General features: G+C 35.0%; 1 protein-coding gene across 11 annotated transcripts in view; it reads right to left on the bottom strand.

Moving 5' to 3' along the window:
- Positions 1-12,866, bottom strand: part of WASHC4 (WASH complex subunit 4) — a 71,088-nt gene extending 58,222 nt beyond the window's left edge. For 10 of the 11 annotated variants that reach the window (XR_014233206.1, XR_014233207.1, XR_014233208.1 and 7 more), the window contains exons 1-10: positions 12,713-12,866; positions 9,401-9,540; positions 8,420-8,473; positions 8,258-8,323; positions 7,458-7,503; positions 6,928-6,995; positions 3,604-3,686; positions 1,929-1,971; positions 1,373-1,476; positions 655-775 (exon numbers count right to left, since the gene is read on the bottom strand). Coding sequence is in view for 7 of the 11 variants with exons in the window: in XM_082349862.1 (XP_082205988.1) it covers positions 655-775; positions 1,373-1,476; positions 1,929-1,971; positions 3,604-3,686; positions 6,928-6,995; positions 7,458-7,503; positions 8,258-8,323; positions 8,420-8,473; positions 9,401-9,540; positions 12,713-12,773 (786 nt within the window). In the remaining 4 variants the exon portion in view is untranslated. Of the gene's footprint in view, positions 1-654; positions 776-1,372; positions 1,477-1,928; positions 1,972-3,603; positions 3,687-6,927; positions 6,996-7,457; positions 7,504-8,257; positions 8,324-8,419; positions 8,474-9,400; positions 9,541-12,712 lie in introns of those variants that run through there. The other variant, XM_082349859.1, reaches the window with a different exon arrangement.
- Between the last annotated feature and the right edge of the window lie 17 nt (positions 12,867-12,883).

Genomic DNA, 12,883 nt, shown 5'->3' with positions numbered 1-12,883 from the left:
TACCCAAAGCTGTGCCATCCAACAGAACTTTCTGTGATGATGAAAATGTTTTATATCTGTGCTGTCAGATATGATTGTTAGCCACAGCTGGGTTTTCCCCCAGCTTTACTGAGATATCACTGGCATATAACATATATAAGTTTAAGGTGCACAGTGTGATAATGAGATTACATGTGGCTATTAAGAATTTGCCATGTTGCTAGTATAGCAGAGGAAATGAATTTTTTTTTAATTAATTTACATTTAAACAGCCACATGTGGTTAGAAGCTACCTGGATTGTGCAGATGCAAATTATATTCCCTGAGTAGGAAATTAAAACAGACTTATAAAAGGCTCTCTTACTAACCTAAATCTAGAGGTTAACAACAAACAAAATGCTTGACACAACTACTCAGATACTAACCCTTGAATAGTTTTATCCTTTTACATAATTTAAAAAACCCTTATCACAAATACAACCAGTATACTATTAATTTCATTTGCTACTAGATACTGATATAACTATATTTTAGTACATTAACCATGTTTTAAGCCTAAGCACTTTTAAAGAAAAATATAGTCACAACAATATGCTATAAAAGTGACCCACTACAATTCTGAGATGGGTCTACTAATATAAGCCCATTTATTATAGCCTGATACAGCGCTCATACCTGAAATATCATTCCATCAAGTAACTGCCCTTCTAGCTTCAGCAAGAACTTTTCAAATGGCTTTAGTTTTTCTTCCTGAATTCCAAATTTTGAAGGGTTGTGATGGACAGATTTCAGTAACCTTGTAGAAAAGTAGGAGAAACACCTTTGATTTGCCTAATAAATTCTTGTATTAAAAATATTCCCAGAAATCAAAGTTTTATATTTGTATCACTTGTTTGGCTCTACACATTTGAAAATTTGAACAAAAACAATCCTAACGTATTTAATTTTCTAATCATACCTTTTTATATCATCTTAAATTCAGATCTGGTGCTCTCTAGATAACAGCCATTTAGTGAATGCTTATAAATTGAATAAAACAAAATGCCTTGACTTTAAAAAGTTCTGGAGTATAAAACAAAATAAAACCAAGCTGAGAATAAACAACTATCATTCGTATAGAACAAGGAAAAAATGAATCTGAGTCCTAAGGTAGTCAAATTAACAACTACACTTTAAGAATTAGGATGCTTTATACAAGTATATCATACTCGCAAAAACCCTACCTGAAATTAAAAGAATGGTTACTGTCTTCAAAGAAAATCTGACATGAGATCCTTCTAAATACAGATTTCAGGTCTCCTAACGGATCTGTACTATTTACATTTATTTATTTTTTACTAATACATTACCTATACAAAGTAAGAGAGTATTTTAAACATTGGAATTGGCTCACCTTTTGTACATAGTCCAGTGGTCTTTCAATGTGATATGATTATCAATAATTTCATCCAGGGTAAGCAGAACTGCTAACAGCTCTCCCAAGTGCTCATACATAGTCTGTCAAAAAACCTTAAATGATTATCATTTAATCACTAGTCAGAAGTTAAGCTTCATGTGGATTTTTTAAGTTAAACACACTTGGGCTAATTACTAAATTAAAGCAGTGGGTAAATTAAACTACAGATGAAACTGTTAATCCTCAGATGGAACCATCAGCCTTACACTGGGAAACCCTTCACCCAATATTTCATCCTTAATCGTGATACTGTAGATTCTCTGAAGAGACCACTTGGAGAGTCTGCATTGGGCCAATACTAGGAAGAGTTACACTGATAGTGGGTCAGTAATGCCTCATCAACTTCACAGATGAAAGAGAACAAATGCAAAAAAAAAAAAAAAGAGCTCCTTTAAGAGCCTTGCAATAATTGTTGTACTCCCCAATCATACAAACTCCAAAGTAAAATATACTAAAAATTACAGTTTTACAGGTCAAGTTAAATTACTTTTACCTGAAAATGAACTCCAGTTGTCTCTATAATTTTGGGTGCAATCCTGTAATAAAATAACACCCAAGTTAAAAAAAAAAAAAAATCTCCTTTTTTGTCACAGTTCATGTTTAAGGAAAACACATAAAGCAGAAGCTCTTGGAATTTTAATATGTATTTATTTTTATTTAGGCTTTAGTCACTAAAATTTAAACGACCCAAAGAATTATTATCATATTCCACTTTCCCAAGCAGATAACTTGTACATACAGAGTCTGGGCTCTCCTTGCCTACACCCAACTCCTCAGTGGGTAGGTATATGTCAATATGCAGCCCATGAATAACCTTAGCCATTCAAGCCTAAAGGATCTAACTTGGGATGGCGCTAAAGAAATAACAAAACTGGTTATTTATTTCTTTCTAAACTATGAGAATTTCTCAATTTTCAACTAGAATCTTTGTTATCCCACCCGAACTGGCATTTGGGAACTAGACCTCTGTTCAGTTGCATTTATTGCTAGCATTCTCATTCCTACTGAAAAAACAATGCATACAAATGGGATTATACCAGAGTCAAAAGCCCCAGGATAATTCAATTTTACTTCCTAGAGAGTCAATCTACTCAACAGTAAATAAATTAATACTTGTATATCAAAGCATATATAAATATCCCACAAGATAGAATATTTAAAAAATTAAGCACAAAATTCAGACAAATTTCATCTTTCAAGGGCAGCAGTGTGGTAGTGGGGAGTCTCTTTGAATTCCACACCAAGTACAGCAGGGGTTGGGGAGAGCTGTGCTCTCATTCCCTTCTGCCATGAGGAGAACTTCAGTGAGAGCACAGAACATAAAATAAATAACTGACTGACTGGAAAAACATGCGAATGAGAAACAGTTAACACAGTCTTTCACTTTATAAAGAGAGTTGAGATGCAGCATGGTATAGTAAGAACAACTATGAATGGACTGGTGACCAAAAGAGCAGTACCTAACTTGCTATGGAATCTTGGCAAATAATTCCTTTGGGCTTCAGTTATCTCTCTTCTCATAATTGAGAATCCCTAGTCATATACCTAAACAAAGTTTTGTAACATTATAATTAAGCAGTAAATGGGAAAAATTTTAAGTATACAGTTTTAATCAAATGCAAGATATTACTTTGTGGTGGTTAAAAATACTAAGGGCTCTATGAAAATTTGGTCTTTTTCTTGATTTAGGGCAGTGGTCCCCAAACTTGGAAGAGCATTAGAATTACTCACAAAAATTTTTCAATGTAGATTACCTAGCCCCACTCCCCAAGATTCCGCAGCTTAAGAAAAGTGTCACATGATTCTAATCCAAGGACCCTTCAATGTAAAGGAAAGAGGAAATATGTAGAGAGAACTTGGTACATATACTAATTCTATATTAGCCTTTTTCTATACAATCAGATTTCTTTAAGATTATTCTGTCAACATTCTCGTTCAGACAGATAATGGGCTCATTCACCATGGCAGAAACTGTCTTACTAACCTATGGATTACACACATCAAGTAGTGTTTAAAATATCATGAGTGTTCAAAGAACGCTGAATAAATGAATGAAGGAATGAGTGAGTGAGTGAACAAACGAAAAACTTTCAGATATTTAGCTAGTTTAAGAAAAACATTTCCTGCATCTCTATTAAAAATGTAAAAACATTTCTAAAATCCATTACTTGTTACTGATATAGAGGGCAGCCAACTGATGGACTACATTCATCACCACTTCATAGCACCTCGTAACAAAACAAGACAGTTCCTGAAATGACAAGTTGAGTATATGTTACAAGTTGAGTAAATGTCACTATTTCTGACTGAATTTTATGGTAACAATGCTAAACAAAAACAAAACAGTTTTCTACTAAAACTCTCCAGTTAACCTGCAGCAAGACAACTTCAAGCATCCTTCAAGCAATCAGTTCTTAATTCACCTCCCAACGTTATTTCTACCTCTTTGCCCCTACAGCATTTCACGCATCCTTCTATTTTAAGTCTTGTTTTCATTACTCATATAATTCCTAACTGACAGAGACTGTCTTATTCCTTCTTTGAATGGCCACTGCCCAGTATGGTGGCTAACCCTCAACTGCTTCCTCAATAAATGTCTGCCTATTAAATGAATAAATGAGTGAACATCTGAATGAATGAAGAAGCTCAGAAGCTGCCAGTTTAGAAAGTATGACAATGAGGGGAAGAGGTCTTCAGAAGTCACTCTGAAATAACTTCAAATGTTTATTACCTTGAACCTTATCTATAAACAGGCTTGGCACACATCAAGTGAAATATTAATTATCCCAGAAATATGTTTGTCATTAAATAGTTAACTCACATCTATCCTAAAATATTTAGAACCTAATTAAACCTATGGCTGCTCTAAACTGTAAGCTCTATGAGGGCAGAAATTTCTGTTGGTTTTGTGCACTGCTGTATCCCAAGCACCAAGAACAGTTTCTAACATATGCTAAGCTCATGAAACATTTGTTGAATGTTTAAAAATGGAATCAAATGCAGCTGTTAGATCCACAATTTAAATTTTTTGAAAGTGAAAATAATACATTTCAATTTTATTTAAACAGCTCTAGTTTTACATTTCGTATTAAACTTCTAAAAGTCTAATAAAAGCAGGGAAAGAACAGAAAATGCAGGACAAATAGAAAGCACAAAACAAAAAGGCAGAAATAAGTCCAGATACATAATACACTATTTATATAAGACAAATAGAAATAAAATTAACCAATTAAAACACAGAAATTTTCAGATTATATAAAAAAGCAAAATCCAGAGCGATGCAGTTTTAGAGAAACACAACTAAAACATAATGACATTGAAAGGCTGAAAGAATAAAAAGAATTTAAAAAAAGAAAATGCTAACTAAAACAGAGCTGGGGCAATGATATCAATATCAAACAGATTTTATTAGCATTACTATAGCTAATGACCATATATGTAATTATATGTTACATACATAATTATTATCTCAGCTTAAGAAGGTCACCACACAATAAAAGATTCCATTTACTGGGAATTATGAACAATTACAAACTTGTATGCACCGAATAAAACATCCTCAAAATAAGAAATGCAAAATTTGACAAAACTAGAGAAACTGACACATTCACTTCAACCTTGTAAAGTAACATTTCTTAGACTCCTGCCCAGCAGGCTTCCTGTTAGGTTCTGCCAACAGGTGGCATTAAAAGCAGACTAGGAGGCAGGAAATGGACATCCTTCCTACTTCTTGCTGTTTTTATCAACATAATCCAGGCAGGAGCAGTTCACCCCAGCAATGGCAGCTTGCCCCAGGCTCCTGCTGCTTCCAGCACTACAAAACCAATCTTCAGTTTTAAACTCTACCAGCAGCAGCCAGGCAGCACTGCTTCCTCAGAGGTATGCTACTAATTCCCTAGGGCTCCTCCTCGTATACCTCCCAGACTCTGGCAACCCGAACCTTTTCCCTTTTATACCCTAGATGTAGAGGTGATATCTGCTTCCTCTGGCTTCCCTCACTGTTTTTTCTTTCAGCCCTCCAATTCTTATGGAACCAATTCTCTATATTAAATCTCCTCTTTTTTTTTTCTTTCTTTCTTTCTTTAATTGAAATATAGTTGATTTATAATACTGTGTTAGTTTCAGATGTACAGCAAAGTGATTCAATTATATATATTTTTTTCAGATTCTCTTCCATTATAGGTTATTACAAAAGACTGAGTATAGTTCCCTGTGCTATACAGTAAATCCTTGTTGTTTACCTATTTTATGTATAGTATTGTGTATCTGTTAATCCCACACTCCTAATTTATCTCTCCCCACTGCCTTTCCCCTTTGGTAACCATAAGTTTGTTTTCTCTGTTTGTGAGTTTGTTTCAGTTTTGTAACCAAATTCATTTGTATTATTTTTTAGGTTCCACATATAAGTGATATCACATAATATTTGTCTCTCTCTGTCTGACTCACTTCACTTAGTATGATAATCTCTAGGTCCAGCTCTGTTGCTGCAAATGGCATTACTTCACTCTTTTCTATGGATGAGTAATATTCCATTTTTGTATATATGTACCACATCTTCTTTATCCATTCATCTGTTGATGGACACTTAGGTTGCTTTCATATCTTGGCAATTATAAATAATGCTGTATCATTGGGGTGCATGTATCTTTCTGAATTAGAGTTTTTGTCTTTCAGAATATATGCCCAGGAGTGGCACTGCTAGATCGTATGATAGCTCTATTAAATCTCCCCTTTTGAAATACCTCATGTGATTTGTTTTCTGGACTGAACCCTGACTGACACATACCATCATAGAGGATAATTTCAACAAAATGCTCTCAGTTAGGTAAGAAGACCAAAAAAAGTAGTAAAGATATAAAAGATTTGAATATAGTAGCATGCTTGATTCAATGAAATATATCAAATCTTATATCCAACAATCAGAAGGTAAGTGGGATTATGGGTACTGTTTCCTTATCTCCAATTCTTGCTTTTGTCATATTATATAAGCATTGCTTTTATAACAGAGAAACAGAAGTTATTTCATTCTTTTGATAAACCAGAAAACCTAGAATAACTAAAACTTTGCAGTGATGAAAAGCATATCTAAACTGAAACATCTGGTTAGAAGCATCATGTGCTGCTGCTTTTAAACCTCATCACTGCTCACATAACAGCTTAATGATCTCCATTAACAACTTTTTCTAACATAAAGTATCTTTTCCTACCAGGTACAAAATTTAAATTATTTTAAAAGGCATGGTGATAAACTGTCCATAAATGAAATTATACAAAGAAACTTATTTTGATAGCTTATCTCACTAAAAATGCTATGAAAATCTTCCAGGAATTACAATCTCCTTAACTATCAATTTAATCCATCGCCAACTAAGTATCTTACCCTCACAGTACATATTCTTAGCATTTGAAGGTTTCATAACTCTTTTCTGATTATGTGTGATTTACTCAAACTTTTCAAAGAAAAGGCTCAATAAAAAGTAAAAACCATTTACCTGTAAGAATGAAATAAATCTCCCCATTTGAATTTGGCAATCACCTTCCACCATGCTGGAATCTGTAGCTTTAAAAGGCAACATGAAGAATATTTCAATTTTTTATTTTAATCAACACCAAAAGAAAAAATGTGATTTTTATTCATTAGGACATCTTCTAATCTGCATAGTATTGAAAACAGAATTTTTACACAAAAGAGAAAAATGAAACAATCATTAATCACACAATTAAAAGTAACCATCTGTTTCACAACTTAATGAATTCAAGGAGAATCATCTAGCTACAGTGCTTTGTAATTTATAAAAATATCAAAATAAACTTCATACAGAATTTGCTGCTGCTTCATCACTGAGGTTTTTTTACCTGTTTACCAAACAAAAAAATAAACCAACAAAAAATCTGAATGTTTATTTCCTCACACTAATACTTCACATGATCATGACAGTCCTAGAATTGCCAGTTAACTTTTTGTTCATTTCAATCGCAAAAAAAGCATCACAACATTACAATGTGAAATTTTAAAACTTACCTCCTTCTCCATAAAACAAGAGACCATTATAAAATTTAGTTTCAGCCTGTTTAAAAAAAATTAAAATAATTTTATAAGGTTGCTATTTTGTTTTTAAATTCCTAGGCTCTCTTAGTTATCCCTATTTAATAGTAAGCCGATGACTACATCACACACATAAATTCACTTAAATTCAAAAACTGCTTGCAATATAGGTAAATGCAATTTATCTTTAGAGTACCAAAGATATTACTGATACTCAACCTTATTTCTTGATTTCTTTAGCCTTTTCTTTGTCTTATCTGACCACTCTGTAATTTCCCACATCCTCCCACTAGTTCAGGAGAGAAAAAGCAACCACATAATATCAAAAAGGTAGAGAAAAAAAGATGAAGTTTACCATCTTCCACCAGAGTTTTAATGGCTCATGGGTGAGGAAACACAGAACATATTAAAAATTCAAAGCTTTTAAAAAAAATCAGTTATATCCAGAAAGCCATTATATACAACAAGCAACACAGAAGGAATGCAGACCCAGTCTCAAACCATTATTACCAGTAAAATGTTAGGTGAGTGACACTCCTTTAGCTTCGATTTCCTCATCTATTCCTCACGTACCTCCTGGGTGGTTATTAGCATTAACGGGGTTAGCATGGTGTTTGGTACACAGTAAACACCCAGTGAATGGTACTCATTATTCCTACTATTATAAAGATACAGTTCATTCAACATTCACTAAATATTTATGCACACTGTACACATATAAGCACATATTTGCTTTTAAATCATGTTTTTAATGTCTTAAGAGTACAAATAATTACCTCATATTTTAATTTCTTGATTTCACAACAAAGTGCAGCATAAACAGTGATGACTTTGTTTAAGACCTAGTTTCATGAGTAAAAACACAAAAGGAAAAAAGTAAATTATAGCAGATAACTAAAGCATTTTAAAAACAGATTTTTAGGTTTAGGAATCTGTACCTTGTTTTCAGTCTTTATGAGTTCCAAAAGGGAAGACTGTTCATAAGGCAAAAGCTATAGAAACAAAAGAAAATAAAATTTTTTAATTTGAAAAAAATCATGAAAATTCTAAATACACAAACTGAGACTATCTCTCTTCTATGGAAACTTGTGTTCGACCCTGTACTCAGCACTAGCACTACGCCAGATGGGCAGTGACTGCTAATGGCTATGGGATTTCTTTTTGGGCTGGTGAAAATGTTCTAAAATTGACTCTGGTGATGGTGGCAAAATTCTATGAATAGAGTAAAAACCAAAGAATTGTACGATATATGAATTACATCTCAGGAAAGCTGTTATTAAAGTAAGACTACATGTGACTTAGGACAGTGTCTAGCACATAATAAGTACTCAATAAATGTTAGCTATTAAGCGCCAACAGTTTCAAAGATAAAACAAAACAGAACTACCTCAAAATGGAACAGAGCAGGAGTGACTTATTTTATATCTTAAAAAAATCACTCCCATATTAAGATCCCCTAAATAGCATAAGGGAGCTTTTGGGAAATCATGGAAATATTCAGTATCTTGATTGGGATATGAGATACATGGGAATAGGTGTTTGGTTAAATTCACTGAACAGTATTTTAAATCTATGCATCTCACTGTATGTAAAATAACCTCAATTAAAAAAACAAGTAAAGCTTGAATATGCTATTCCAATCCTCTTCATTTTCTTGATAATGAAAAACAAGTTAGCTCAAAGAGTTCGTGTCATTCTTTGACACTAAAGACTTTGAGTTTGTGTCATTCTTTAAAAAGGAAAACAAAAACACATGCATGGCTTAGAGAAAAGGAAATTAACCATTTTTCTCCAAGTTTATTTTAGTTCTTTTAGATTCCAAACAATAAAAATACATATCCCAATTTTGAAAACTGTTTTCAAGATACAGTATGTCCTGAAAAAGTATACATAAATTAAAAAATAAAACAAAATCAAACCTTTAATGCTATAGGATCAAGATTGAAATCCCAAACATCTCCAATTGAATCATCCAGTGCGTCCTCAATTCTTCTCAATTGAGAGGTATACTCCTCAAGAAATTTCCCATAATTCTTAAGCTGGACTTCAGCATGAATTTCTAAATTTAAATTTTAAAAGTTTGTAAGAAGTATAAGTAATGAATTACAAGACATTTACTTCAAATAATATCAAAAGTCACAGCAAAGTAGATACTAAGCATTGTTAATGTATCACTTCAGAATGTCTGGACTTCTTGAAAATAAAGTTTTAAAGTTAAACAATAATTGAACTTTCAATCTTTTCCAAATAGATACGATAATTGTAAAAACAGTAGATGTTACCAATTAGAGATATCTTAAAACTGCAACTTTAAAATACTATGAAAAAGTTACTCCATAATCTAAAAAATGTGAATAATGCCTTAGACAACTCAATGTCCTGATTCTATGTTTTAGTCATAAACAACTTTTTTGTGCCAAAAAAAAAAAAAAAACATGACCTGATTTAGGCGCAAAAATCTGTGTTGTCATAGAAGCAAAATTTTAAAATGTAATGCTTAATTACACAGTAAACTACGTCTAAAAATACACCTAAATATTGTTTTTTAAATGGTTTTAGACCTGCTTCATCATATTATTCCTGTAATGCCTCAAATTTACCAAGATATTTTGTTTTAATTATTTAACTATCATAATAGAATTGGAAAAGCCACTAAAGGACAGTGAGTACAGAATACTGTGCTGATATTTACAGAATTTACACATTAATAGATGACTCTAGGAACTCACTGGAATAATCTGGACAATAAAAGTTTGCCTACTCAGCAAAGTTAATGACAGTAAATATTCCACCTTATTAAACATAAGAATTCATTACTCATTCCAAAGGCAGCAAATTCAACTCCAACTCAGTTTCTTTTATTGATGTGAATTACTTTATTCAATCGCTGTCTTCTAAAAAAAAGTAAAAATTTTCTCTCCTCAAATTAGCAATACCAAGCAACTCTAAGATAAGGTATGTTCTAACTCATTAAGGATAAAGACCTAGCTTCACATTCTCCCCTATTTTGCAACTAATGCTCCAAATCAGGTGGATCAATTAGTTCATTAAGGTTCCCATTTCATTATAGTATTAATCTAGGCAATTCTGGGAAATAATTAGTCTAGATATGATTCATATACCAAAAATTAATGAAAACCAGGCACAGAGAAGAGAGGTCCTCTCTTCCCTACAGCTTAAATTTTAAAAACTGCATTAAGATTCTCGAAATCCCAAGTACATGTCTAATTTTCAGTTACATGGGAAATGACCAAAGCTGCGTTTAAACAGCAAATGAGTTCTTAAAGGCAATGCTAGAAAAACATGCCAATGAATTATTCATTTAGTCTGTTTGGAAATTCATAAAGTAGCAGGCAAGAGAAAACCTGTAATAACATTAACGTTCCTTGCTGATAAATTTTTAAATTGGTAAAAGTTAAAATAAAAAGATTTGAAATAAGAACTCCATAATGATTCAAGAGTAAAAAATGCAAAAACCTATTTACATGCTTATCTCTTCCAACAGACTTAATTCCTTATTTTATCTTTGTATCCCTAATAATACCTACCACAGTTCCTGGCATGTGGAAAAAGTCTTTTGAGTGAACCAGATCATTCTGATTCAACCTTTTTTCAAACCCAAAACATATTTTCATTCCAATATTTTGCAGATACTAAAGTAGGGGACCTCTGTCCATAAAACTTCATACATAACAAGGTGCAGTTCACTTTAACAGTAAATACAGTTATCTTCTCCGTAAACAAGTTGAAAGATTCAATACCACCAGGATTATTTTTTCATGCTGCATAGGAGCTTATAACTTATGGAATGTTTTATGAAAAACTGCTAACCATCCTGAACTAAGCTCATGCTTCTTTGAGAGGCTAATAAAACCTAATTACATCTAATGTGCCTGTCTTTTATAAAATTATGCAAAATTTACACGTAATTTTTAAAAATAAATTTATTTATTTTATTTATTTATTATTTTTGACTGCGTTGGGTCTTTGTTGCTGCGCGCAGGCTTTCTCTAGTGGCAGCAAGCGGGGGGGCTACTCTTAGTTGTGGTGTGTGGGCTTCTCACTGCAGTGGCTTCTCTTGCTACGGAGCACGGGCCCTAGGCGCGCGGGCTTCAATAGTTGTGGCGCGCAGGCTTCAGTAGTTGTGGCTCGCGGGCTCTAGAGCGCAGGCTCAGTAGTTGTGGCGCACGGGCTTAGTTGCTCTGCGGCATGTGGGATCTTCCCGGACCAGGGATGGAACCCGTGTCCCCTGCATTGGCAGGCAGATTCTTAACCACTGCACAACCAGGGAAGCCCTACGCCTAATTTTTAAAAATTACATTCACCTTTTGAGAAAACTACATTAAAAAAACAAATTCACAAGCAGTATGTTCCAATCTCTCTTATATCACCTATGCAGATTCATATCACCAAAGATAAGAAACAGATCACCAATTTGCATTCATCTTCGGTAAACTTTCACTGAAATAGTTTGGCCTCTAAATTTTGCTGCGTGGAACTGAATTTGCTAGGTTAAAATGAGACAATCCAATTTTACTAAGTAAAATCGGAAGCAGATTTGCTGTAATTTCTGAAACCTTTTTAGGTGCGCTGGAAACTACAGGACATCACTTTTGAAAAATACCACTTAAAGTAAATAAAAGGCATGGGAGGACATAAACTGACATTCACGTGTTTATTTTTTTACCGCGAAATGAGTTCTTTTTCGCTATCTTCTAGCGAAGATAAGCATATGAATACGAAGGTAAAAACACTCAAACTTCCAAAAGTTGGTTTGGGAGGAAAACGAAGAAAGACAGGAAACCGAAACAGGAACCCGGACCTCAGCCTCACCTACAACTGCACGCTCTGAGGATCTGGCGAAAACCCCGGGCGGCCAGAGACAAGACAGCCTCCGCTCCCCGGGCTGCGGGCCTCCCCGGGCGTGCCCCGCCCGAGCCCCCGGCTGCACGAAGTGGACGCCGCGCCCCCCGGGCCAGAGCGGGCTCCCCAGGACAGTCACCGCCCCGAAGGCCGAGCCCTGGCCGGGCCTGACCCAGCGTCGCCGGGGAATCCCAACGCGGAAAGTTAGGTTCGCGAGCGCGTCCCTCTCACACCCCGAGGCGCAGAAAATGTCCCGAAGTGGACCGCTGCGCGCCGACAGCGACGCAGAGCCCTCCCGCAGGAGCGCTGCCGGGGCTGAGGCGGGCCGGGGAGCGTCCACCCGCAACCCTTGCCTGCCGCTCCCTTACTCTGTGAGCCGTCGTCAACGCGGTCGAACTCCCAGTCCGGGGACAGAGTCTCCACCGCCATCACGCCGGCGCCTCCCACAGTCACAGCCCGGACCAGCCTTGGCGACGACGCGGCCTCACCCGAGCGGCTGTAACCGCACGTGACTTCCGGCTTCAGTCCCGCCCCCGCTC

The sequence above is a fragment of the Balaenoptera borealis genome, assembly GCF_965194805.1.
Source record: "Balaenoptera borealis genome assembly, chromosome: 13".
NCBI lineage: Eukaryota > Metazoa > Chordata > Mammalia > Artiodactyla > Balaenopteridae > Balaenoptera > Balaenoptera borealis.
This window is presented reverse-complemented; position numbering and strand designations above follow the sequence as displayed.